A 26,311-nucleotide genomic window follows, 5' to 3' on the forward strand; every position below is an offset into this window, starting at 1 on the left:
TCTCTCTCTCTCTCTCTCTCTCTGTCTCTCTGCCAGCACTCTTTTTGGGTATACATGCTGCACCCTTGAAGGGAAGACTGACTCATCTGTGTCCCCTATTTCCACTGGTTGTGGTTGTGTAGAAGAAAAAAATATCCTGACCCAGGGATACCACAGGCCCATTAAGAAACGGAGGAGTATTTGCTGAACCCTTTCCCCAAATCTTTTATTCACCCGCCTTTCTGAAAACTCTGCAAAATTAGCACACAGCCTAATGCTTATGGTGTCTGAGTTATGCACGGCATGAGCAGATGTCTGCTCAGGCCCAATCAATGGGGCTCAACTCTAAAGCCAAAGTCCATTTTTTGGTGATTAGACATCCTATTGATTTCAAGGAGAGATGCGGAGAGACAGGAGGGAGGACATGTCCGCAGAATAATGGAGATCATTGGGCCTGTCTATTGGAGTCAGAAGAGCTGGGGGTGGGGTAGGGCTGGGCTTGGGAAGTTAGAAGGAAAGAAAGGGAGAAATAGTTCTCTGCCTCCCTATCTCCTTGGCTTTCCTCTGAACCCAAAGTATCCTGGGCTGTTAAATGTAGCCTAGGCGTGTGTGTGTGTGTGTGTGTGTGTGTGTGTGTGTGTGTGTGTGTGTGTGTGTGTGGTGGCAATGGGAAGAAGCATGTGCAGAATCCCAGGCTTTTCAAGATGGAAGGATTCTTGGAGATCATTTGGTCCAGATGCCCACATTTTACAGATGGGAGAACTAAGCCTAATGAGAAATGACTTGCCCAAAGTGACAGAAAATTAGCGACAGAGCTGGCATTAGGGCCCAGGTGTTCTGACTCCAAATCTAATACTTTTCTTATGATACCTTGGCTACCTTTTGTATTCCTCTTTGGCATGTGTTGGAAAGAACAAGTGGATAAACAGAATAAACTGAGTAATAGCTTAGTATTTGCTAATATTGACGCTGGGAGTGGGTCAGCTAAGGAGCTAGTATTACAAGTCCTATCTCAGTATGGTGGCGTTATCTTTGTTATCAACCACACCATGTTACTGACTCATGTGGAGCTTGTGGTCAATGAAAACACCTTAGTCTTTTTCACATGGACTGCTGCCAAGCCTGGGTTCTCCAATCCTGTGTTTATATAATAACTTTTTTTGAAAAGGCATATACTAAGGGCTTACAATGTGAGTAGCTAGGTGGTATAGCGGATAGTGCTTAGCTTGGAGTCAGAAAGATTAATCTTCTTGAATTCAAATCTGGCCTCAGATACTTACTAGCTGTGTGACCCTGGACAAATCACTTAACCCTGCTAGCCTCAGTTTCCTCATCTGTAAAAGTATCTGGAAAAGGAAATGGCAAACCATTCCAGTATCTTTGCCAAGAAAGCTCCAAGTGGGGTTCAACAAAAAGTTGAACACAACTGAAACAACTGAACAACACCACAACAGTTACAATATGAAAATCATGTGCTAAGTACTGGGGATACAAATAGAAAAGCAGAAACAGTCCTTATAAGCAAGTCTTTACATTTTTTTTTAAATTTACCCAGACTTCTGATTTTATCCATGTAGCTGGAGGCACAGTGGATGAAGTTCTGGACCCAGAGCCAGGAAGAACTGAATTCAAATCTGGCTTCAGATACCTACTAGCTGTATGACCTGATAGAATCACTTAACCTCTGTCTCAGTTTTCTTATCTGTAAAATGGGGATCATAACAGCAGCTATCCCCCCAGGGTTGTTATGAGGATAAAATGGGAGAATATTTGTAAAGCTCTTTGTGAGTCTTAATTCTCTGTACAAATGCTAGATATTATTACATAGAGAACTCCTGGCAAATATTCCCTCTTCTGATGCAGATTGACACTTCCCCTAAAACTTACAGTCTTAGCACTTCCTGCGACACTCAGGGATGAAAGCATCCTATAACCAGTATATAGGTGAGCCTTGAATTCAAATCTTTTAGATTCTGAGCCCAAGTATGCCATTCTGTAGGTTTTTATACTTCATTACTGAATTTCATTCTTTTGGTTTCAGACTGAGATGCTGGCCTGTTGAGATAATTTAGAAGTTTAATTCTTTCATCTGTCACATTACTTGTCTGTTTTCCCAGTTGCGTGTCATCCACAAACATTATAAGCATGATTTTTTGCCTTTATAAATGCTTTGATAAAAAATGTTGACTAGAAGAGAGCCCAGAGGTATACCACTGGAGACTGTATAATCTTCTAAACAATCCTCTTTAAAGATTGTACAAGGTCACTTAGTTATTTAACCATCCAGGTCATATTTGTTTATCTTTTTTTCAGAAGGATGTCATGAAACTGTATCAAATGTCTTGCTGAAATCAAGAAACTCTGACTGTGTCCATAACCATCCAAAATCTACTAATATAGGAATGCTATTTAATTAAGAAGGAAATGAAGTTCATGTTATAGGACTACTCAGTCAACCAAGTGATCACTTCTTTTCCTAAGTGCTGACAAGCCATCTGTATAATAATCCATGAGATAGCCTTCATAATCTGGCTCCTAACTGTCTTTCCAGCCATATCTCATGGTTCTCTTCTTAGCCCAATCCATATCCCAGCGAAACTGTTCCCCCTGTGAGGTTACGTGATGTTTCTTCAGCACCACAAAGCCAATATGTGTTGGAGGCAGGTTTGGAACCTGACTCGGAGACCAGGTCTCTCTCCACCCACCACACTGCCAAACTGTCTCTCAGGAGGAGTTCACTGTTCCTGGCCTCATTGCCTCCATCCCTAGAAAAGGTCCTCTGTCTTCTCCCATCTCAGCTTATTGACACCTTTCTTCATTTTTGGATCAGATGCCACATATTTCAAGTGACCTTTCCTTATCTCCCTAGCTAGAAGTGAACTTTTCTTCCTTGAATCTCTCATGGTACTGGGTTTGACTTCTTTTCAATAAATGATTTTCTATTTGTATTGTAGCTGGTTTAAAAAACATATTCAAAGAGGATTGTTTAGAAGATTGATGTCAACCTGTGAGGATCTGCCCATTGTGCATCCCATCCTTCCCCACCCCATCTCCCTCTAGATTGTAAACTCCTTGAGGGCAAGGACTGAATTTTACTTAGTCATCTTCAGTGATTTCAAATATTTGACAGCAGCTATCATTTCCTCCCTCAATCTTCTCTAGGCTAAACACCCCAAATTCCTTCAATTAATCCTTATGTGAAAAGGACTCAGGGTCCTTCACCATTTTGGTTGCCCTCCTCTGGAAATTCTCCAAACTTACCAATTACCTTCTTTATGGATAGTGTCATGGTAGTATAGAGGAAGGAGATAACCCATCTAACTATGTCACTTAGAAGCGATAATACAGTTATCATTACCCTTAGAGTTTCCAAGTCTTGAAATACGTGTAGCTGCTTGCTTCATGGTAACTTTTCCAAAATGGCTCCAGAATCTACCTTTCCCCTACAGTCTTCTCACAAAGACCTTCTCACATCCTGTGGTTGCTATCCTTAGTTTACTGAACTGGCTGCTCCTTCTCCACATCAAACTCTCTCTTCCTATCCAGAGTCCTGGTGGCCATCCTTTCTTTTGTGTCTGCCCTCAGCTCCACCCCCCCCCCCCCCGTTTTCCCATCTGCTTTCATCTCCCTGTCTTTCATTCCTTTGGAGAAAAGTAGAAAAGCTATTTCTTGATGTAACACATTCCAGGATACCCCTGATCAAAAGCAAGGGGGGTTTCCCCCTGTTCCCAGGGACTTTTTCCTGAGCACACTGGCTGATTGGGCTTACCCTTTGTATTAACACTTCTCTTTCAGATATTTCAGAGTGGGCCTTGTTACCTTTTGCCTGATGGATGTTAACTTTGCTCTCCTAGGTTTTTCTGTCTGTAACCTTTTAATAGAAGTCATTTATCATGGTACCATAGACCTGGAGCTGGAAGGAAACTTGGAGGTTATCTGCTCAAGCTCCCTCATGTTGTATATGAGGAAACTGAGGCCTGGAGAGTTTAAGTGACTTTCTCAAAGACACAGAGAGTAGGAAAGTACCAGAGTTGGAGTTCAGCTTCCGGTCCTATCACTCTTCTGTGCCACCCCCTTGTGTATTTTATCTACCTCATTATAAGGTACTTTTCTTTTTTACAAATAGAACCATGACAAGGAATTTTTGCATTCAGGTCAAATGCCATAAACCAAACCTAGTGCAACCAGCTCAATGGTGCAGTGGATAGAGCACCAGGCCTGGAGTCATGAAAACTTGAGTTCAGACCAAGCTTCAGACACTTACTAGCTGTGTCTGGGCAAGTCACTTAACTTCTATCTGCCTCAGTTTCCTCATCTGTAAAATGGGAAAAATAACAGCCCCTATCTCACTAGGTGGTTGTGAGAATCAAATGAGATAACATTTAGAAAGTATACAGTAGTAAGTGCCTTATAAATGTTAGCTACTAGTAAAACTACTTGTATTACTACTACTTGGAGTCATGAAAACCTGAGTTTAAATGTAGCCTCAGACACTCACTAGCTATGTGACCTTGGGTAAGTCATTTAACCTCTGTTTGCCTCAGTTTCCTTATCTGTAAAATGGGATTAATAATAGCACCTACCTCACTGGGTGGTTGTGATGATCAAATGAAATAATATTTGTAATGGGTGTTATAAACCTTAAAGTGCTATGTAAGTACTCTTTTAAGCAGCATAAAACATAGGATCATATAGGGTAGGTGGGGAGAGAAGGTGGGAATCTCTGTGGGGTAGAGATGGAGACCCTAGGAAAGACTCACCCTAGAGCACAGGAGGAGCCCTATCAAGCTCACCTTTTGTAACTTCCTATATTAACTAAATATTATTGCTAATTAAGGCTAAAGTCTGTTATTTCTACCTGCTAAAGACCTTTAAGTGCTGTTAATCAACAAAGATTTCATTAAGTACAAGCTATGAGCCTGGCACTTGTATTAAGCTCTGGGACATAAACACAAAGGTAAGACAGTTCCTGCACTCTAGAAGCTTACATTCTACTAGTTTTTAACCTTTAAGTTTGACACCCTCTAAATTCAGCACCCTGGAGCAAAGCTCTTGTTGACTCATCCTAGTTATAGTTCTTTCCTTCAACTACATTGTAAACTCCTTGACTGTAAAGACTGTTTCTTCTGTTTCTTTTGTGTTCAGACTTCCTCCATAGCATTTCATATAATGCTAAATACAAGTAGATGTTCAGTAAATGACTGAATTAACAAATAACGTTCATTTATTCAGACATTTTCTGAACAACATTTCTATGAAGCTATGAAATACAGAGACAACTTAGTTGCCAGTGGGGTGTGTGTGGGGAGGTTAGTGAGGGAGCATCAGGTTAGAAGTTAGAAGACTCAAGGGTTGAGTCATCTTCTTTCACTGACTTTTTAGTTGATTCTTGATGTGGTACTTCCTGGCTTTCCAAGTTTTTCCATCAGCATAATGAGAAGCATTATCATAATCATTAAGCATTTAATGAGCATCCACAGGGAGCCCAGCTCTTTACTAGGTGCTAAGTAATATTTTTATCTTCTATCTGGATAATTGGGGTGTTTCCATGATGTATGAGATTTTTCTTCAGCACATTAATATGTCTACTTTGGCGTAACAAAAAGCAAGAAAAAAATCCTTTAGATGTCTTCCATCCAAACCAAACTGGAAATGTTGTGATGACTTTTTTTTTTTGGTACCAAATTCCTTTCAGGAGCTGTGTCCTGACCCTCAGTTTATTGTTGGTGGAGCTACTCGAACAGATGTTTGTCAGGGTGCCCTTGGTGAGTAATGGGTGTGTGTGTAGGGGGGTGGGGCTTATTAAGGGTGAAAGTTTTGTTTGTCTTTAGTAAAGTTGCATTTCTACCTATATAATAACGAACAGCATCTGAGAAGGCAGTATGACCTTCTGGGAAAACAAAAAACACGAATAGGCATGTATTCATCCATGCTCTTATGACTACTTTCTTGGGGGTGAATCCAGGACTCTGAAATTATCTTAAACTTTGTGTTCTTTCCCTTTTATTTAACAAATATTTATTAAGATTTTCATGGCAGGGTGATGGTACCGTGGAAAAAAGACTCAACATTGAAGTTGAAGGACCTGAGTTTGAATTCTGGCTCTGCTGCTTATTAGCCATGTGACCTTTGGTCGAGTCTCTTAGCCTCTAGGCCTCAGTTTCTTCATCTATAAAATGAGTTACTTGGATAGAGTAAACTCTTAGGTCCCTTTTAGCTCCAGATAAGGAGATAGGTAGTCATGGGGGATAGAACTCTGAATTTAGAGTCAGAAAGACCTGAGTTCAAATCCTACTGCAGAAGCTTATTAGCTGAGTGACCCTGAGCAAATCACTTAACCTCTGTTTGCCTCAGCTTTCTCATCTGTAAAATGGGAATAATAATAGCACCTCTCTCCCAGGATTGTTGTGAGGATCAAACAAGATATTTGTTAAGAGCTTTGCAAATATTTGCAAGCAATTAATTCATCTATGATTACATGATTTTCTGTGTGTTCAGCACTACACTGAGTGCTTTTTCTTCAGAACATTAATATCTCCTTTTTTGGCTAACAAGGAAGAGTAAAAGAAATCCCTCAAATATCCAGGATTCCTTCATCCAAATCATCATTACTGCTGGAAATGTGATGCATTTTTTTGATGTCCTCCAGAGTCAAGGTCCAATCCCTACTTTTTTTTTTCCACCAATACTCCTTGTCACTCATTCACTCTGCCTTGAAGCTGAACACAATCACTTGTTGTCCCTCATGCTCATTCCGTGCTGTCCCAGTTTCGTACCTTAACACAGGTTCTCGGTCCCCTGTGCCTGAAGCACACTTCCTCTCCATCTCCACTTCTTGAAATACGCTATGGCTCTTTCTTCACGGCTCGGTTAAGGTTCTGTTTCTTCATGGAAGAAGCAGGCTTCTGACTTCCTTATTGCCCAGTGGAAAGTATCTTTTCCCTCAGATTTTCCTAGAATAGTTTGTCTGGATCTCTCCTTTGCCCCTTCCACACGACACCTATTTGTGGATATGTTCCATGTCTGTGTCTTTCCTGCCACCTCTTCAGCTGCCTCCAGGACATCCTCCAGCTCCTTGAGGGCAGGGAGCTTCTTTGTCCTTTTTCACCTTTGTGCCTTTAGATCCTACAAAAGTTCCTTCCATGTAAAAAGTATTTAGTGAATGTTTGTTGAATTGAATTGATGCCACACAGACCCTGCCCTCATGGAGCTTCCTTTTTGACTTACATAAAATACAGTGGGCTTCTTTCTAGTAACACTTTACATTTATTTTGAGCTTCGTGTAGTCTTTTGTGTACGTGATCTCATCGATTATTCTAAAGAACTCTGTGTGGGGCAGCTAGGTGGCATAGTGGATAGAGCACTGGCCCTGGAGTCAGGAGGACCTGCGTTCAAATGTGGCCTCAGGCACAGACACTTACTAGTTTGTGATCCTGGGCAAGTCACTTAACCCCAATTGCCTAAAAAAAAAAAATTAAAGAAAAAAAGAACTCTGTGTGGATGATGGCAGAGTGACAGACACTATTACTCGAATTTTACAGCTGATCTATCTAGGTAGCACAGTGAATAGAGTTCTGGAGTTGGAGTCAGGAAGATTTGAGTTCAAATGCTGCCTCAGACACTTGCTAGCTGGGTGATGCTGGGCAAATCACTTAACCTTTCTCATCTTCAGCTTTCTTATCTGTAAAATGAGAATTAAAACAGTGCTTATCAAACTAGGTTGTTATAAAGATCAAATGAGATAACATGTGAAATGCTTTGCAATCCTTAAAGCATTATATAAATGCTGTTGTTGAGTTGTTTCAGTCGTGTCTGATTCTTCATGACCCCATTTTTTTTTTTGTAAAGATACTAGAGTGTTTTGCCATTTCCTTTTCTAGTTCATTTTACAGAAGGAGAAACTGAGGCAAAGAGGGTTAAGTGACTTGCCCAGGGTCATACAGGTAGAGTAAGTGTCTGAGGCCAGATTTGAATTCAGGAAAATGAGTCTTCCTGACTTCAGGCCTGGTGTTCCATCCACCGGAACATCTAGCTAATGCTAGCTGTTCTTTTTTCTGATTATTTGATGATGAAACTTGAGCTCAGAGAGGTTAAGGAATTGCTTAAAGCTACACTGGTAGCAAGCAGTGAAGGAAGGACTCAAACTTAGTATACCAGGCTTCCTGCCGTGAAAAATGAGGGACAGCAAGATAGGATTCTAGGAGTGGTCATCATTCCAACTGAGCAGCCTTTTGGAGGCCCAGGATCTTGGCTGCTTCTCACCTTTTCATATTCACTGCAGATAAGATCCTGTGTCATTTAAGGAAAAATTCATTTTTCATGAGTTTTATTCTCACTTGTCAGGATGTATATACACTCTCCTCCCTGATAACAGACTTAGTCATTCTGATTATGCAAGGCCTGCTCTTAACATGGCCTCGAAGACTGGAACTGCTGTCTGAAGTGGGACAACATTTGTACTTCAGTGAACAGATTCTGTTGTGCCTCTGGACCCATGTTCAGTGACAGTGAAGCCAAATGTCGGGGAATCAGAGAAGCAACAGACAAAATGAAGCCAATTCAAAGAAAAGCAGTGAAAAAAATCTGACCACAGAAAAAAAGAAATTAAAAACATTTTTTTTTTTAGAAAAGTTTCCATTTCCCCTTGTATCTCCTCTGCTCTCTTTCCAGCTTTGTTTGAGATCTTTATTACTCTGAAAATCAAAGAATAGCTTAAGAAAAAGACGCCTCCGGTTTCTTCTTAATGAGAATGACAAGCAAGCCTGCCACATATGGAGTTTTTCAGCAATGAGAAGGATTCTGTGATATCAGACAAATCAGGCCACCTTCACTTGATATCCTTCACTATCACTTGATAGACACACCTATTCTATTGTAAGCCTGTAACTGATGCTATCAGAGGGGTGGCAGGGCTTGGCTCCTTTGGTTGATTTGGAGGAATGTGTAATATTTACTCACTTTACCTGGAAAACAATTAACTTTTTAGCATACGTGCCAAAGAAATTAACCCTTGTCTGTAAAATTCTGAAGAGCACTTGCATAGCTTTCTGTTTGTAGATTCTATGTAGGATAATAATAACATCTATTTCCTAGGTTTGGCTTGTGAGTGTAAATTAAATAATGTTTGTAAAGTGCTTTCTAAATGTACTGACTATTATTATGTGGACAGTGATTAATAAGTGCTTTCTAATTGATCAACTTTGTTGATTTTCCCCTTTAATATATTCTTTTTTTTTTTTTAGGAAATTGGGGTTAAGTGACTTGCCCAGGGTCACACAGCTAGTAAGTGACAAGTGTTTAGTCTGATGTGGGATTTGAACTCAGGTCCTCCTGACTTTAGGGCTGGTGATCTATCCACTGCGCCACCTAGCTGCCCCTTCTTTAATGTATTCTTATCAAACCAAGAGAGTGGCAGGATGGCCAGGAAGACTTGGGTTCAAATCCTGTCTGACACTTACTAGCTATGTGACCTTAGGTAACCTTGCTTCAAGCAACTTTCTAAAACTTTTGTTGCTGTTCAGTCATGTCTGACTCTGTGACCCCCATTTGGGGCTTTCTTGGCAAAGATACTAGGGTGGTTTGCCATTTTCTTCTCCAGTTCATTTTATAGATGAGGAAACTGAGGCAAATAGGGTTGAGTGACTTGCCCAGGGTCACCTAACTAGTAAATGGCTGTGGCCAGATTTGAACTCAAAAGATGAGTCTTCTTGACTCCAGGCCTGGTGCACTATTCATTGCGTCACTTAGCTATTCCCAAGTTCTGAAACTTGGCTAAGTTGTAGAGGGGTTAATTAATGAAAGGAGTTCCCATACTGATAGCTTTCCACATTGAGAAAAATCACAGATCATTCACATATTCGCTTATTTACCCATCAAATCAGAGAAGAAGGCATTTTTAAAAAATATTTTCACATTAGTCATGTTGTAAGGAAGAATAAGAACCAATAGGAAGAACCACAAGAAAGAATAAACAAAACAAAACAGAAGAAATAGTATGCTTCAATCTGCATTCAAACTCCACAGCTCTTTCTCTGGATATGGATAGCATTTTCTATCATGAGACTTTTGGAGATGTCTTAGATCCTTGCATTGATGAGAAGAGCTAAGTCTATCAAAGTCAGTCATCATACAATGTGGCTGTTACTGTGTACAATGTTCTCCTGGTTCTGCTCGCTTCACTCAGCATAAGTCCATACAAGTCTTTCCAGGTTTTTCTGAAGTCTGCCTGCTCATCATTTCTTGTAGCACAATAGTATTCCATTACATTCATATACCACAATTTGTTCAGTCATTCCTCAATTGATGGGCATCCTCTCAGTTTCCAGTTCTTTGCCACCACAAAAAGAGCTGCTATAAATATTTTTGTACATGTGGGTCTTTTTCCCATTTTTATGGTCTCCTTGGGATATAGACCTAGAAGTGCTATTGCTGGGTCAAAGGCTATGCCCATTTTTATAGCAGAAGGTATTTTTAAAAGGAGTTTCAATCACCATAGCAAAGATATTCACTGAGAAGCAATATAGTAAATGAATGAATAAAAAAAATTTATTCTATTAAGTACCTACTATGTGCTAGGCACTGTACTAGGTGTTGTGGATACAAATAGAAAGGGAGAAAGCTCCTCCCTTCAAGGAACTTACATTCTAATTGAGGGAGACAACCCCTTTAGGGAAGTAGAGACTGGGAATTCTCCAAAGGTTTGAGTCTGCTGTTATGCCTTTTCTAGAAGCAGTGGTAATATTGATATCATTACTGTTCTCAGATCAAAAGATGAAAAGCAGGGGATTAGGTGGGGTCATACAGGCAAATAACTAGATGGTGGAGGTAGAGGGCTGGATGGGCTTAAGAAGCATGGTCTGGGACTAGGTATAATGAATCAGGTGAATTTGCCCTCATTCATGCACCAATCAGGACAGCTCAGAAATTGGAGGAGGCCTAATCCCTGGAGGTCTGGCATGGAGGATGCCATTTGAGGTAGGGAGAAGAGGGCAGAGGCAGGGCAGATGGCAGGATGCTTGGGGTGAATAGTTGGATGAGATGTCACAGAAGTGTTCTGGCCTTGAAGTTGGTTTCTGGACCTACCACTTATTGGTTCAGTGATCTTGGGCAAATCCTTTAACCTCCCTTACTCTCAGTTGGGGCAGCTAGGTGGCACAGTGGATAGAGTGCCAGGACTGGAGTCAGGAAGACTCATCTTCCTGAGTTCAAATCTGACCTCAGATACTTATTAGCTGTGTGACCCTGGACAAATCACTTAACCCTGTTAGCCTCAGTTTCCTTATCTGTAAAATAAACTGGAGAAGGAAATGGCAAACCACTTTGGTGTCTGCCAAGAAAACCCCAAATGTCGTCACCAAAAGTTGGACAAGACCGAACAACAACAACTCTTAGTTTCCTTGTTTGTAAAAATGGGGATAATAATACTTGTATCACCTACCTTATAAAGCTGTTTTAAGGATCAAATGAGTCACTGCATTAAAGTGCTTTGTAGTTGTATAGTTCCAGTTTTAGTTTTTTTTTTTAGTTCCCCTTTACGAGAAAAAAATATACACAAACATCATTCATGAGATCATAGTTCAACCTCTCATTTTATGTACATTAGTACAACCCATACAGAGAAGCGTACTGCATCTCATTTATAGACAGAGGCCTAGGTCAAGTGCCTGACCTGAAGTTTAACAGCAAGACAGTGGCACAACCAGGGTAAAAATCCAGGTCCTCTGGTTTCAGATCCAGTAGTGTTTCCACTACACTATACTTGGTCTCAGATCAGAAGTAAAACTCATTGATGATCAAGGTTATATACTAAGTATTCTACCCTCCTTCACTAAAGTCCTACTTGTATAGTTAATCCTGGAATAGAGGTGTGACTGAAAGTTCTTCAAAGCTCTGCTAGTGGGGTGAAAATTCTGAGAAGTTCTACCCAAGAGTGGGCTGGAGTCAGCTCTGATGAACTCTCCGTAGCTAATTGTTAAATCTTTAGTATGAGCATGTTTATCTCAGAAATCAGCAAAGTCTACAATTAAGAGCCTGAGGAGTAAATTTTATTTTTCCTGAAAGCGAATTGTTTAACATTTACCCTTGGTTCTACCCAACTGGAAAGTCTTTCAATATGGGCTTGGTTATGGAGTCAATTCAACAATCATTTATTTATTTTTAATATATAATTTAATATATAATATTTTATTTCCCCCAGTTACATGTTAAAAATTTAAACATTTTTTTTAAAGTTTTGAGTTCCAAATTCTATCCCTCCCTCCATCTTTCCTTCCTCTCCTCCCTCCCTGAGATGGTAAGCAATTAGATATAGGTTATACATGTGCAGTTATGTAAAATGTTTCCATATTAGTCATTTTGTATAAGAAGACTAGAATAAAAAAAATGAAAGAAAGTGAAAAATAGCATGCTCCAGTTTGTATTCGGACAATATCAGTTCTTTCTCTGGAGGCAGATAGTATGCTTCATCATTAGTCCTTTGGGATTGTCTTGGATCATTGTATTGATGAGAATAGCTAAGTCATTCACAGTTCTTCATTGTACAGTATTGCTGTTGTGTACAATGTCCTCCTGGTTCTGTTCATTTCACTATGCATCAATTCATGTAAGTCTTTCCAGGTTTTTCTTAAATCATCTTGGTTGTCATTTGTTAATAGCACAATAATATTCCATCACAATCATATGCCATAGCTTGTTTAACCATTCCCCAATTCATGGGCATCTCTTTGATTTCCAATTCTTAACCACCACAAAAAGAGCTGCTATAAATATTTTTGTACAAATAAGTCCTTTCCCTTTCTTTTTTGATGTCTTTGGGATATAGACCTTGCAGTGGTATTGCTGGATCAAAGGGTATACACAGTTTTATAGCCCTTTGGGCATAGTTCCAAATTGCTCTCCAGAATGGTTGGTCAACAATCATTTATAGTAAGTGGTATGAAATGGAGATTCAGTTTTAAGTATGATCCTCTTTTTGGGTTCTGTTATGTGGCTGGAAATCTACTCTTTTGGTGTTTACATCCAAAAAGTAAATTAAAAATTAAAATTAAATTAAACAGAAACAAAATTCTTCCTTTTATGTACAAGGCACTGAGCTAGGTACTAGGAATACAAGGAAAAGAACAGAAGTCTATTTCCACAAGGACCTTATGTTCTGTTACTATACAATGTATACACAGATAACTATTAAACAAGGTGGGGAACCATGGGGGCAAGAGAGTGATCAGGAGAGGCAGAAAATAAAGGAAAGCACCACAGAGGAAGGGATGTCTAAGCTGACCTTTGAGGGAAGAGAAGGATTGTGAAAAGTGGAACTGAAGAAAAATTGTATTCTGGGCACGGGGAACAGCTGTTCTGAATGCACAAGGGTGGGAGATGACAAGTCCATACAGGGAGTAGTTAGTAGTCTGGCTTGGTAGGATTGTCGAGTGTGCAAAGGAGGGTCATAGGAAAAATAAGACTGGAAAGACATGTTGGAGCCAAATTGTGGAGTACTTTGAATGCTGTTCTAGTTAGAATTTTATGCTAAAGACACTAGGAAGCCTCTGAAGAGTTTTTGAGCAGAGACGTGATGTGTTCTCTGGGATGCTAATAGCAGGAATAATCAAAAGTTGAGGTGCTCACTGACAGCCCTTATAGACAGCGGGGAGAATTTTGCGGTGCTCCACATAGAGTGGGAATACAAACTGTGCTGTGGCCAAATAACTGTTGTCTAAGCTCAAAGTGCAGGCTGATGCTCTTCTTAGAAGAGAAAAGAAAGAGATATGAGAAAGACTCTTCTTCAGTCTCCATGTTGCCAGGTAGAAGGAAGCGTTCTTTAAAAACAAACAAACAAATAAATAACAGAATAAAACAAGAGCTCTTCAGTGTGAAAACAAAAAAGAAAATGTCCCTGGAGAGGCAAAGAAGGATCTTGACTTATGTGGCAGGGTCGGGGGATTGGAGGGTAGAAGAACATGATGCAGAATTAAGGAAGGGAAGAAGAAAGGCATTGAACACTTTCAACTAAGTAATAGATAATGCAATTATTATTGAAGGGGAGAGAACTAGGGTTTCTAAGGAGGAAATAACAGGTTGTCTTCCAGCCAATTATCCACGGGAGCCATCTGGTAAGAGAAGTTCCCTAGGGAATAAGGATGAGGGAGGAACCCAGGGACAGTAAGAGACCCATCCTATAAGGGTTAGAGGTAGAAGAGATAAATAATGGTGGGTATTAATGTTCTTTTAAAGGTCACTGAGGAAGCTCAGTGACACAGTGGATAGAATTAGGGACCAGTAGTCAGCAAATCTTGAGTTCAGATTCTTTCTCAAATGCTTACTATGTGGTGCTGGGTAACTTAATATCTGTCTGCCACAGTTTCCTCATCTGTAAGCAGTAATAGCACCTACCTCTCAGGGCTGTTGTGTGGACAAAATAATATAATATGAAAAGTGTTTTGCAAACTTGAAAGCACTATACAAGGGCTAGTTATTATTATTATTATCATTATTATTATTATTTCATTAGTCAAGCTATTAGTGAGGATAGACAGATCTGGTGTATCCTTTCCCTGACCCCTCAATCCCTCTGTCCCCAAACTTGGACACAGCTTGTATCCAGAATGTGAGAGAGAACTTTTAGGAGATGCCAAATCCAGGTGACTACTATCAACCACTGGTGATTCACTTGGGCACTGACAGAGGAAACCGAGAATATACTGGCAAAGACTATGAAGTGTTGGGTAAGAACTGAAGACTTTAGGAAGGAAGGAAGGAAACAAGCCTACTATGTGCCGGGTACTATGCTAAGTGCTTTAGGGGTACAGGTGATATTTTTGTGACCATTGCCAGTCAAAGGCAAACGATTTCAGAAGAGTAAGGTTGAATTGGGAAGTGAACAGCTGGTTAAGAAGATGGTATCTAAGAAATGGATTTGGATTTCTTGGACACAGCTTAAACTGGAGGAATCCCATAGGCCCCTAGCCAGATTTGGAGTATGCCTAATAACGGTTGGTAAAAGCTTATCCAATTGGCATCTTACAAACCAAATCAGAAGAGCTTTAAACTGAAAAGGAAGAGACCATAGATAGCAGCTGTAATGTAGGAAGAATAGAAATAGTGTTGGCCAGAAATGTAAGAGACAAAAGCCAAGAAAGAAACCAGCAATAAGAACCCATGGCCTCTGATGTCTATGTACAGGTACAGAAAATATGGATATTGTGCAAGGGAACTAGAGATACTAATCCAAGGAGGCTATTTCTACTTTGTTGTTATGACTGAGACTTAGATGAGACCCAGGACTGGTCTATCCATCTGGAAACATATATTTGGTTTGAAAGTAACACAATAGGTAAAAATACACCTGTAGTGGGGGCAGTGGAGTGCACATATATGTGTATGGAAAAGCATTGCTTATTAAGAAAATACACTCATGTGAAACACTCCAGGTGCCAGAGGAGAGAAGCATGGTGGAGAGCATTTGGATGAAATCAGCAAAGATATTACCACCACAGTGTGTGCTACAGACCATCTGGACAGAAAGAGGAAATAGATGAGGAGTTTGGAAACAGATCGTAAGCCTAGACAGAGGTGTGATATTGCCAGGAGGGAGGGACTTCAATTGCCTGGGCATCTTCTGGATCTCTCCCTCTGCCCAAAGCAGGACACCTAATAAACATTTCTTGACTTAACTCCATGATAATTTAGTCCATGATATTTATTCCTCCAGTTTAAGGTGTGCCCAAGAAATCCAAATCCAGTTCTTGGATACCATCTTCTTAACCAGCTCTTCACTTCCTAATTCAATCTTACTCTTTTGAAACTCTTTGCCTTTGACTGGCAATGGTCTTGAAAATACCACCTGTGGGGAGGATCTAATGAGAGGAAATTTATTGTTTCAGATCTGCTTCTCACCAACAAAGAGGAGACTGTTGCTGGGATGGATTGACACAGAGACTGCTACTGACAGTGTAAACTACATTTTTTATTTGTAGACCCACATCTGTCTGCTGGGAGGAGGGAGTTGTCCTTCAATGTCTATTTTTCAGAATTGAGATTAATCACTACATTTAATCAGTGGGGCTGTCTTATAGTGTTTTATTTGAATTATTGTGGCACCCAAGATTTGGGAGAGTAGATTCCAAAGTCTACAAAGAAGGAGTAAGTAGGACTCCATGGGCTAAAATTCTTCAAGAAAAGTCAAGCCAGAAAGGATTGGAAGCTCGTGAAAATGAAATTGTATAGGGACAAAGAGAAACAATACCTAGGAAGGGGTGAAGGGAGTAGGGAATTGTCTAAAAAGGTCAATATGGATACATGTATCAACCAAATTAAAGTTTTTTTTCTTTTTATTTTTTTTTTTAATTCTTAAAATGAGTACTTCCACATACACAGTAAAACAGAAAAAGAAGAAACTGTGGATCTCACATATAGTTTGCCTTTCTTTCCGAGCATTTGATTCTTTCTGTTCTCTTTTGTGCAGTTAAAAAATGCCTCAATGCCCCACTTTTCTTATTTTTTAAAATTTACTTTTGGTAGCTTTATCCCTATCTCCCTTCTCCCTCTCAATTCTGTGCACCGCCCCCCCCCCACTGGAAAAGAGAAAAAAACAAAACCTTTGTAACAATTAACCAAAACAAATTCCCAAGTTGGTCATGTCCAAAAATGTGTGTTTCATTCTGCACCTTGAGTCCATCAACTTTCTCTCAGGAGGTGGGCTGCATGCTTCACCATCAGTTCTTTGGAATCATGGTTGATCTTGGCATTGATCAAAGTTCTTAAGTCTTTTAAATCAACTTAGGTTTTTAAAAAAAGTTGTATACAGAAGATAGAAGCAAGGGTAGGTCATGGAGAATGGATATAAAAACTTGGCACCATTCTGTAAGAATAGTGTTGGGGGTGGTTAAAGTTCAAATGAGCTGAGCCCGGAGGGGAAAGTTAAGGACAATAAACAAAGGTTGTTAGGGTTGTTGTTTTAAAAGCTATACTGAGGAAAAGAGAATCAAGGAAGAAAAAGGACCACTACTAGGCTTCATGGAGTGATAGTAAGCAAAGACAACGCTAGGGCAGAACAGTTTAACTTTTGCTTCCTTTTTTTTTAAATTTTGTGTGTGTATATGTGTCAAGTCAACATTTATTAAACACTCTGTGCCAAGCACTGTGCTAACTGCTGGATGCCAAGAAGAATGATCTTTGGACTGGATGAGATAGAATGGAAATGACTAATCGGGAGTTCATATCCAAGATTAGTAGGGAGATAGTAGGAGGACATCTGGCTGCCTTTGATGAGTTTAAGTTACCAGGTCCAGATGAATGATATCCTAAGGCATTGAAAGAGCTGACAGATGCGATTGCTGAGCCTGTGCCAGTGATTTTTGAAAGATAGTGAAGAGCTGGAAAGGTACTTCAGGATGGAAATATGGCAAATGTCCCAACTTTCATTAAAAGAAAAGAGAATGGAATTTAAAAACTCTAGGCTAGTGGGTTTGGCTTTGAGTCCTGGCAAAATACTGGGAAAAAGTAAACTCTGGGAATAAAAACAAAAACAAACCAAAAACACTAGGAAGCAAACCCATGTCTAAGAGAAGACTAAGTTTTGAGTAGAATGGATAGAGATTCCAGGATAGATTTTAAAAAGTAATGGTAATCAATGGATGTCTCAAGCCCTCAGAGCTGGGGACAGTGCAGCTTCAGAATGGAGAAGTTCCTTAGAGAATTAGGATGAAGGAGGAACTTAGGGATGGTACAACAACAAACACCACCAACAACAACATGTGTTAACAATATGTGCCAGGCACTGTGCTAAGTGCTTTACTAATTCATCTTATATGATCCTCACAACAACCCTGGGAGATAGGTGCTATTATCTCCTTTTTACATTTGAGGAAAGTGAGGCATACAGGTTAAATGACTTGCCTAAGCTCACACAAGTAGTGTCAGAGGCTAGATTTGAACTTAGATCTTCCTGATTCCTGGCCTAGCACCTTATCCATTGTGCCACCTCACCTACCCCCCAAATGACTACCCTTACTTTTGTTTATCAGGGTTCTTGGCAGGACAGATTAGAGAACACCATGGATGTGGTTTAAACAGATTTTAGTGAAGCATTTGATGATTTCTTATTTTATTATTTTGAAAAAGATGTGGGCTAGATGATTGTTCAGGTAGCCATATTTGGAACTGTTTGGAAGGTACACAAAGAAACTACACCAAGAGTAGCCACTAATGGTTCTTTGTGTTAATTTGGAAGGGGGTCTTGGGCTTGGAGTGCCTCCAGGTGTCCTGGCTTGTTCCTATGATCAATAACTTGTATCGAGGAATAACTAGATGCTTCTCAGATTTGCAGGTGACCTCAGGTTTGAAAGGATAGATAATTTATCATATTGAATAATAGGGTGAGATTCATAACATTATGGGATCAACAATTTAGAGCTGGAAGGGATCTTAAAGAATCACCAGTCCAGCCTGTCATTCTAAACTTGGGGAAACTGAGGCCCAGAGAGGTCAAATGATTTGCCTAAGGTCACATAAGGAGTAAATTGTCAGAGGCAGAATCTGATCCCAGGTCTTCTGGCTCTAGATTCAATGCTGTTTCCACTCCCTTTCAATGAGATTCAAAAATATTTTGACATGTTAGAATACTGAGTTAAATCTAGTAAGATGAAAAAAAATTGGGGAGGGAGAAACCAGAGGTGTAGTTCTATGTAGTTATCAGTGTTGGGAACTCCCAGTATGGAAAATCCTTCCATTAATGAAGATCTGAAACTCATAGTCTTAGAGAGTTTCATGGGAAGTTGTGGCTTTCTCATGATCACATGACAAGTATGTGTTAGAAACAGGACTTGAACCCAGGGCTTTTTTGTTCCAAGGACAGCCCTTCATCAAATATACTACATTGTCTCTTAAAATTAAATTTATATGAGTGGGGAGATAAATATAAAATCTTTTATATAGGCTAAAATAATTAAGTTCATAGGTACCAGATTGGAGGAGGCATGTCTACACAGCAACCCATCTGAAAAAGATCTGAAAGTCTGAATAACTTGTAAGCTCAGTATGAGTCAACAGCATGATATGGCAGTCCAAAAGTTAACAGATGGCATGATGTCCAGGACGAAGGAGGTGCTGGTCCCACTATACTCTACCCTAGATAATGCTCAGAGTATTTGTATTTAGTTTTTGGTGCTATATTTTAGGGAGCATATTGGTAAGCTGGAGAGCATCAGGAGAATGACAGTCATCATGGTGAGGACTTCAAGATAACATTTCTTTTCTAAGTTGGCCAACCCATTGTGCTTTGGGGTAGCTCTAATTGTTAGGAAGTTTGTTCTTTTTGCATCTTCTGAGCACTGACCCCAATTCTGTCCTCTAGGGCCAAGCAGAACAAGTTGAACCCCTCTCCCATATAACAGTTTTTAAATACTAGAAGATATATGTATATTTGCCAAGTTTTGAACTAAGGAATACAAATAGAAAAGTGAGACAGTCTCTGCTATCAGGGAGTGAAGGGTTTGGCTTTAGGGGTGATAGAAGGGCCCAGAGATCCAAAGGATTCAGTAGTAGGGTGGATGTCAAGGCCAAGAGGTCATTAGGTGCATTAGCAGGTCAAATGTCAATGCCCAGGTGTTTGGAGGGAGAAGAGACAGGGAAGATGTAAGTACTAGTGAACTTAAGGGCACAGTGGCAGCTGTGTGATTCTGGGCAATCATTTAACCTCTCTGAACCTCTATTTCCTATCTGATAGGGTTGTTGTGAAGCTCAAATGAGGTAATGTATGTGAAGTGCTTTGCAAATCTGATGGCAAACTCGGGACCTAGTCAGAGTGGGATAGATGGATGGTGTAAATCCCAGAGGACGGATTGCTGAGTGATGGCAGGAGTCATTCGTTTTCACTTGTGGCATATTCTGGAGGTCAGCTTCTGTGAGTTCCAAAAGATTGAAAGCATGTGATTGGAAGAGATCCAGAAATGAAGGGAGTTGGTTGATGATAGATTGGGGTTTCCAATTCACCCAGTGGAAGGGGTGGTTGGAGTTAGCTCAGGTAATGCTGGGATGATTTATATATGAATTGGGTAGAATTGTACTATGAATCAATCATTCTTAAAAAAAAAAGTCAGATTCTTAATGCAAAGACTCCATGGCTGGCTGAATGGATTGGACCTCATTGAGAAAGAAGTATGCCTCAGTGGGAACAATTCCTAATGCAAATCAATTAATAAGCCTAATAGTGAACAGGGAGTGAAACCCCAAACCAAGTCCCCACATTGTGTGTCAAATTGGAGCAACTGCTGGCTCCAAACAATGGGTGAGTAATAGAGAGATTCCAAGCAGAGATTGTGTACCTGACAAGTAGTTTGCTTGCTAGAAGAATGACGTGGCACCATGTGGCATTTGTTGAATTAGGGTGAGACAGGGACTAATCTTAGTTAAATGTTTTGTTAGCTTTTAGCCAGTCCCATCAATGAAACAGAATGTGGTTTGTCCTCCAGTTTAAAACTGACCTAAATTAAGATTTTAAAAACTTTAAAATTTACTATTTAACAAATATCATTTTAAAGGCTTTTTCTTTCTTTTAACCATTTCATTTTTCTCTCCTTTCTGTACTACTTGATTAAGAGATAGTACCCACAGAAAGCCCTGCAGGGGAGGCGATATTTATCGACAAGTACATGATATAGCACAGGTGGCAGGGAGAGTCTCCCTTGAAGCCACCACATTAGAGGAATGTTGTAGGTCCGTATCGACTCAAAAATGTACTTCTTGAGTCCCTACTAATGTATTTCTTTTTACCAGGCAACCAGAGAACATGCTAGATGAAAGCAAAAGACATTTAATCAAACAGAAGAGCAAAATGTCTGACAAAGGATTCCTCTCATACATCTAGGGGTACACTCCTCTATAGGTTAGCATCAGTTAAAGAGAAAATTCACATGAAGGGGGCATATGCATGGCTGAGGATCATGAATAGCCAGGCCATCTCATGTGTCTGTGACAGCATTCATAATGGAACCTTTCTCTGATTCCTTTGTCCTTGTTTGCTTCACTGAAGAGCTGCTAATGACCTCTGCTGATGTCATTGGTCTGTGAGCAGTTTTCTCTACTGATCTCAGGGTCTTTTGCTGATCTAGTTTCACTGCAGTGTTGTTTTCCTGTGCTCTGTAATAGCTACAATTATGTTGCTCCCTGCTGCCCTCTTCTACCAACACCAGCTGGCGTGTCTGCTACAGCTTCTGGAGTCTCATCTCTGTTAGATCATAGCCTTGGTAGGTACTTCTGCTCTTTTGTGATTTCAAACCCTAGCCAGTGATACCCAGTTAGCCAGAGAAGCCACTGGGTGGGGTTCTTTTGGTCTGTTTTTAGGATATCTTTTTCTGTTGCTGATTGAGCTCTTTTAATCTAACCTTTTTTGTTGTTTTATTTTTGTTATTTATTTTGTTGTTTTATTAGCCTGGTTACTAGCTTGGGTTCCTGCCAGTCATCTTGAATACCACTTAACAAAACTTTGAGAGGACTGTGGTGAAGAGATTGTTTTCATCACTCATCATGCCCTTGGTCACTAGCCTGGGTCCATCAAATCACACTTAGAGCAAGACTAAAAGGTCATACGTAGAACTGATAAATTTTTACTTATTTCCTTCTCTTTCATCTCTTCCCCCCCCCCATTAATTACTGCAGTATGGAGTTAGTGCCCATTTTTTTCTTCTCCTGGATGTCCTAGTCTGATGCAGTTGTTTGGGGACTTGAAGGGGACCTTGACAACAAATAGACTGCTGGTAAAGCAAAATGATAGGTCTTTAATTGATGTGTTTCATCTTATCTCAGGGAAAATTGTATGACTTCACTTGAGACACACATTTGGGTGTATGGACAGGGAGGCAGAAGTATTAAGTGAATGATGTTAGGGCAGTACTTGTTCTTCCAAATTATGGAAACATCTGGCACCTCCAGAAAATCGGGCACTTCCACCCACAACCTGGGGCAAAAGCAAATCTCTCCCAAGCATGACAGGGAAGAGATATAGATAGGGATGTTACCAGAGCCTCACATTGAATGGATTTCAGGCTATGAAAGGAGTCGGGAGTCCATGATGGTCCTGTGAGAGACCACCGCTCAAGGGGGTTGTTACATGACATTCTGAACATTCCTCTTGAATTTAGTAGGTGGGACTCCTTTGTCTCTTGTCATGTCATGCAGCAAGACAGCTCAGAAATTCAGAAAGAGTCTAAGGGTTTCATTAGGAGGGCTAGAATTTTACGGGATAGAATGGAAGCTGTGAGTGTCTAGCATGGAAGGTACAGGTATCTTAAGATTCCAGGAAAGGAAGGGGGTTTCAGGCAGGAAAAAGAAGGATTTCTAGAGCATAGCAGAGGCAGTCATAAGGAAGGTTGATCCACAAAACTAGAGGGAATTTATGAGCTACTACATTCACCAACCAAGTCAAAGTTTGTTTAATAGTTATGAGGTATCTATTCCCCTTTCTTCTTTATGATACTTATTAAGTCAGAGCTCTGCCTTCATCTTGTGTGCTCTGGTGAACCCCTTAGTTTCGTACAAATTTCAGGCCCATGAACAACTCTGAGGCCGATATTTCTTGTAGAATTTCAGTTAAGAGTCTTTGTGGTGTGGTGGTTAGCATACTGAACATGTAATCAGAAAGATTGGAGTTCAAATCTTGCCTCATATTCTTATTAATTATTTGATTGTGGTAAGCCACTTAAACTCTGAGCCTTAGTTCTCTTATCTCTTACCTGTACTACCTGTACTAGCTATTGTGAGACTCAAATGAGATATTATATGTTATTTGTAACATATAAACCTCAGAGTATTATATAGAAATCTCAGTTTTCATCATTATCATCATTATGATTGACCATAATAAAAATAAATGAAGATTAGGGAATTATTTTTGATGTCTGCCTCCTAATTCCTCTACAGACTTTTTTGGGTATTTTACACATTTATTGCCACATATATGGCAAAGTCATATCCATTATCTCTCTCTCTTTCTTTTTTTTTTTTTTGCTTTTTTTTTGGTGAGGCAATTGGGGTTAAGTGACTTGCCCAGGGTCACACAGCTAGTAAGTGTCAAGTGTCTGAGGCCAGATTTGAACTCAGGTCATTATCTCTTTAGAGACTTTGATAAACCCTCTGAGGTTAGTATGAGATGATGAATAGACAGATAGACCATTTATTAAGTATTGACTATTTGCTAATCTCAGGAGATACAACATAGAAGCAACCCAGACAGTCCCTGCCCTCATGGAGCTTACCTTCTAATGGGGAAAGATAACATAAAAGAGAGATGGAAAGGAGTGTGTGTGTGGGGGGCGGGAGGCAAAACGGTTAATGAGGTGAAGGAAAAGAAGTCCAGAGAGTGGAGTTGGGAGTTGAGTAGAGCATAGCTGGGACACTGCCCATTCCTACTCCCCGTTCCCATGAAATAATGTTTTGGGTAGGCATTTACCTATTAATAGAATGAGATCTAAGTGAGAGGAATATTTTGCTTATTTTATAGATAAAAAAATGAGGATCAGTGAAGTTATGTACCCTACCCAAGGACACACAGTTATGAAGTGACTGAATTCGGAGGCTAGGACTTTTCTCTTGGTACCACACTGCCTCCCATAGAATCTGACTAATTCTTATAATAAATCAGGATTTGTAGGAGAAAGGGGGTGCTTTGACATATATGAACTTGTAATTTAACACAGCTACTCCACCAGAGTAATTCCCAAACAATAGGCTTGGGTCCATTTCTATTGTTACCACCCAGAGGATTATGGAGACATTTTTCTTTCAAAGATTGCTATTAGTTTGTCCTCACTTTCTCTTCTCTGGTGGTACCCCTACCCAATAGGTCCATAGCAGGAGGGCACACACATACACACAAACACACTCAGAATCTGTTATAAGAAACAACTACAAATGCAATGCAATCTTGGAGTACAGATTATATGTAATTGGAGAGTCACAAAAATACAACCTCATGTGACTCATTCTCTTTGGCATAAGGACTGAGTTGCCCCCTTTTCCCCTCCCTTTCTAATCATTAAGCCTTTTTTCTAGCCTTTACTAAAAGTGTGTGCACACATGTGTGCATGTGCATGTGCGTGTGTGTGTCTCTGTGTGTGTGTGTGTGTATGTGTGGTGTCCCATCACTGTTCTTTCCAGTTAATCCACCCTATCTACATTTCTTTATTCCTTCCCCAGTCTCCATCCAACCCCCAAGGATCAGGCTGGGCTCTTTTTTCCCCTCGGTCCCTAAAGAACGTGGATCCTTTCTTGTCTGGGCTTTAAGTTCACCCTTGGCCTCGGGTGGACACCATTTCTGTCAGAGCCACCTGACCGCCCAGAATAGCTGGTGTTCCCTGGACTGTGCCTCTAGAAATCTTCTGATGAGTTCTATTCTTTCTGATTCTGGTGGGTAAAAGGCCAAACATTGCTAGTGGGGTTTGCAATGAGAGACTTGCACAAAGCAGAGAAAATTGTGGGGGGCAGCTCCATTCAGGTTAACTCTAGATGTAAATATGAAGTTTATCATAGCGTGAAGGATTGTAGATCTGGAACAGAAATCGTAGAATTTTAGCATAGGAAGAGTATGGGTCCTACATGTACCGCTATTGGCTTTTAATTGAAATTCCTGTCTTTGCAACTGAGCCAGTGACTCCTGCTTCTTCTTTCTCTGCTTTGTTTAGCTTGTGCTCTTGAACCCTGGTTCTTAGCCTGATTTCCTCACACTCTTCTCAATGAGCACTTCATGACTGTTTTGTATTTAAGCCTTCTTGACTCTTGGAATTGTTACTCATTCATTCAACAGACATTAAACAGCAGTTCAGGGCGGAGAATCTCACTAGCTGCTGATGTGAAAGGCAACATAGTCCCTGTTCTCATGGAGCTTAATAGTTTAATTGGGAGAAAGGCAAGGCAAGGCAGAGAAAGATATGAGACTGTGAAGAAGCAGTATGATACAGTGAAAAGAGAACTGAATTAGGAATCAGAGGATCTGGGTTCAAATCCTGCCATTATCACTGCCTTTGTGACCTTGAGCTAATCACTTAATTCTCTGGTCTTCAGTTTCTTCAACTATAAAATGTGGGGTTAGATGTCCTCTCAGGTTCCTTCCAACTCTAAATCAATGGATCACTTAGAGGAAAGGCTCCGTGGAAGAGATGGAGCCTGGCTTGTTTGGAAGGAAAAGAAAGATTTCAATAGGCAGAAGAATGGAGTAAATGGATTCTAGGCATGGGAGATGGCCTGCACAAATGTAAGGCAGTGGGGATGACATCTGGGTGAAGACTGGGGAAAGGCAGCCAAGATATCATTGGCTACCGTGGAGAGAGCATTTTAATTTGAATGGTGGGGCCAAATAGTAGATTGCAAGGGATTAAGAAGTGAGTCAATAGTGAGTAAATGGAGGCAGCAAGTGTGAATAATTCTTTCTGGAAGCTTGATAGTGATAGAAATATAAAGGAGAGAGAATTAGGAGAAATTTGGGAGAATAAGGGGTGGGAGAAGGATCAAGTGCAGTTTTTTTTTAAATGGGATAGTCATGATAATTTTTGTAGGTAGTGGGGAAAGAACCAGTAAATAGGGAGAGATTAAACATAAAAGGGAATGATGGAAGGTATGAACTCTTGGAGATGGGAAAAGATATGATCTTTGTACGGCACCAGTAGAGGGCATGGTCTTGGCAAAGAAAAGTGCCACGTATTCCTCAGAGATTTGAATAAAAGGGATGATGGGTGAAACCATAGGGAGGTATGGAGTTAAGAAAAGAGGGAGCTCACGAAGGATGAGCTATATGGAAGGCAAGGACATCTATTGAGAAGGAAAGGGTGAAGGAAGCATTGGAGGCTTGAAGAGAGAAGAGAAGTTTTGGAAGAGCTGCTGATTGAAGTGGTAGAGAGTCAATGAAGCAAGCATCAAAGTTTTACCAGGTAGCAGCGAAAGCTCAGTTGAGGTTAGATAACATGTTGGACTTAATTATCATGGTGGTATGACCTCCACTGGGCATATTCAGCAAGTAGAACAGGGGTGTGAATAAGGAAGGCAGATCGTGGGAGAACAAGGGATTCAATAGTGTATAGCTGAACTGACTGGTCACCAGCAAGCCAGGACTGTGAAAGGGGAAAAGTGAGGTGAAAATTGAGGTGATTGGAAAAACAGAGTGCAGTGGAGGGGCTGAAGAGCAGGTTTACGAAGAGTGAGGTAAGGGGGAAAATGGAAGGACGGGAAGCAGTGAGCAGGAAGTTTAAAATCAAGGAAGACAAATAATTTCAAGGGATTGTATGTAAAAAGATGAAACAGTGAAATAGAAAGAGTACTGAATTTATTGTCAGAGGACTTGGGTTTGAATCCT

The 26,311-nt window shown here is 40.3% G+C and overlaps 1 protein-coding gene across 2 annotated transcripts in view; it reads left to right on the forward strand.

Annotated features, from left to right (window-relative positions):
• Positions 1 to 26,311, forward strand: part of LOC114050186 (calpain-8-like) — a 118,982-nt gene that overhangs the window by 4,591 nt on the left and 88,080 nt on the right. For both annotated transcript variants that reach the window (XM_027871814.1, XM_027871813.1), the window contains exon 2: positions 5,675 to 5,744. In XM_027871814.1, the coding sequence (XP_027727615.1) occupies positions 5,675 to 5,744 (70 nt within the window). The remainder of the gene's footprint in view (positions 1 to 5,674; positions 5,745 to 26,311) is intronic.

The sequence above is a fragment of the Vombatus ursinus genome, unplaced genomic scaffold (genome assembly GCF_900497805.2).
Source record: "Vombatus ursinus unplaced genomic scaffold, bare-nosed wombat genome assembly UNPS02014798.1, whole genome shotgun sequence".
Taxonomy (NCBI): domain Eukaryota; kingdom Metazoa; phylum Chordata; class Mammalia; order Diprotodontia; family Vombatidae; genus Vombatus; species Vombatus ursinus.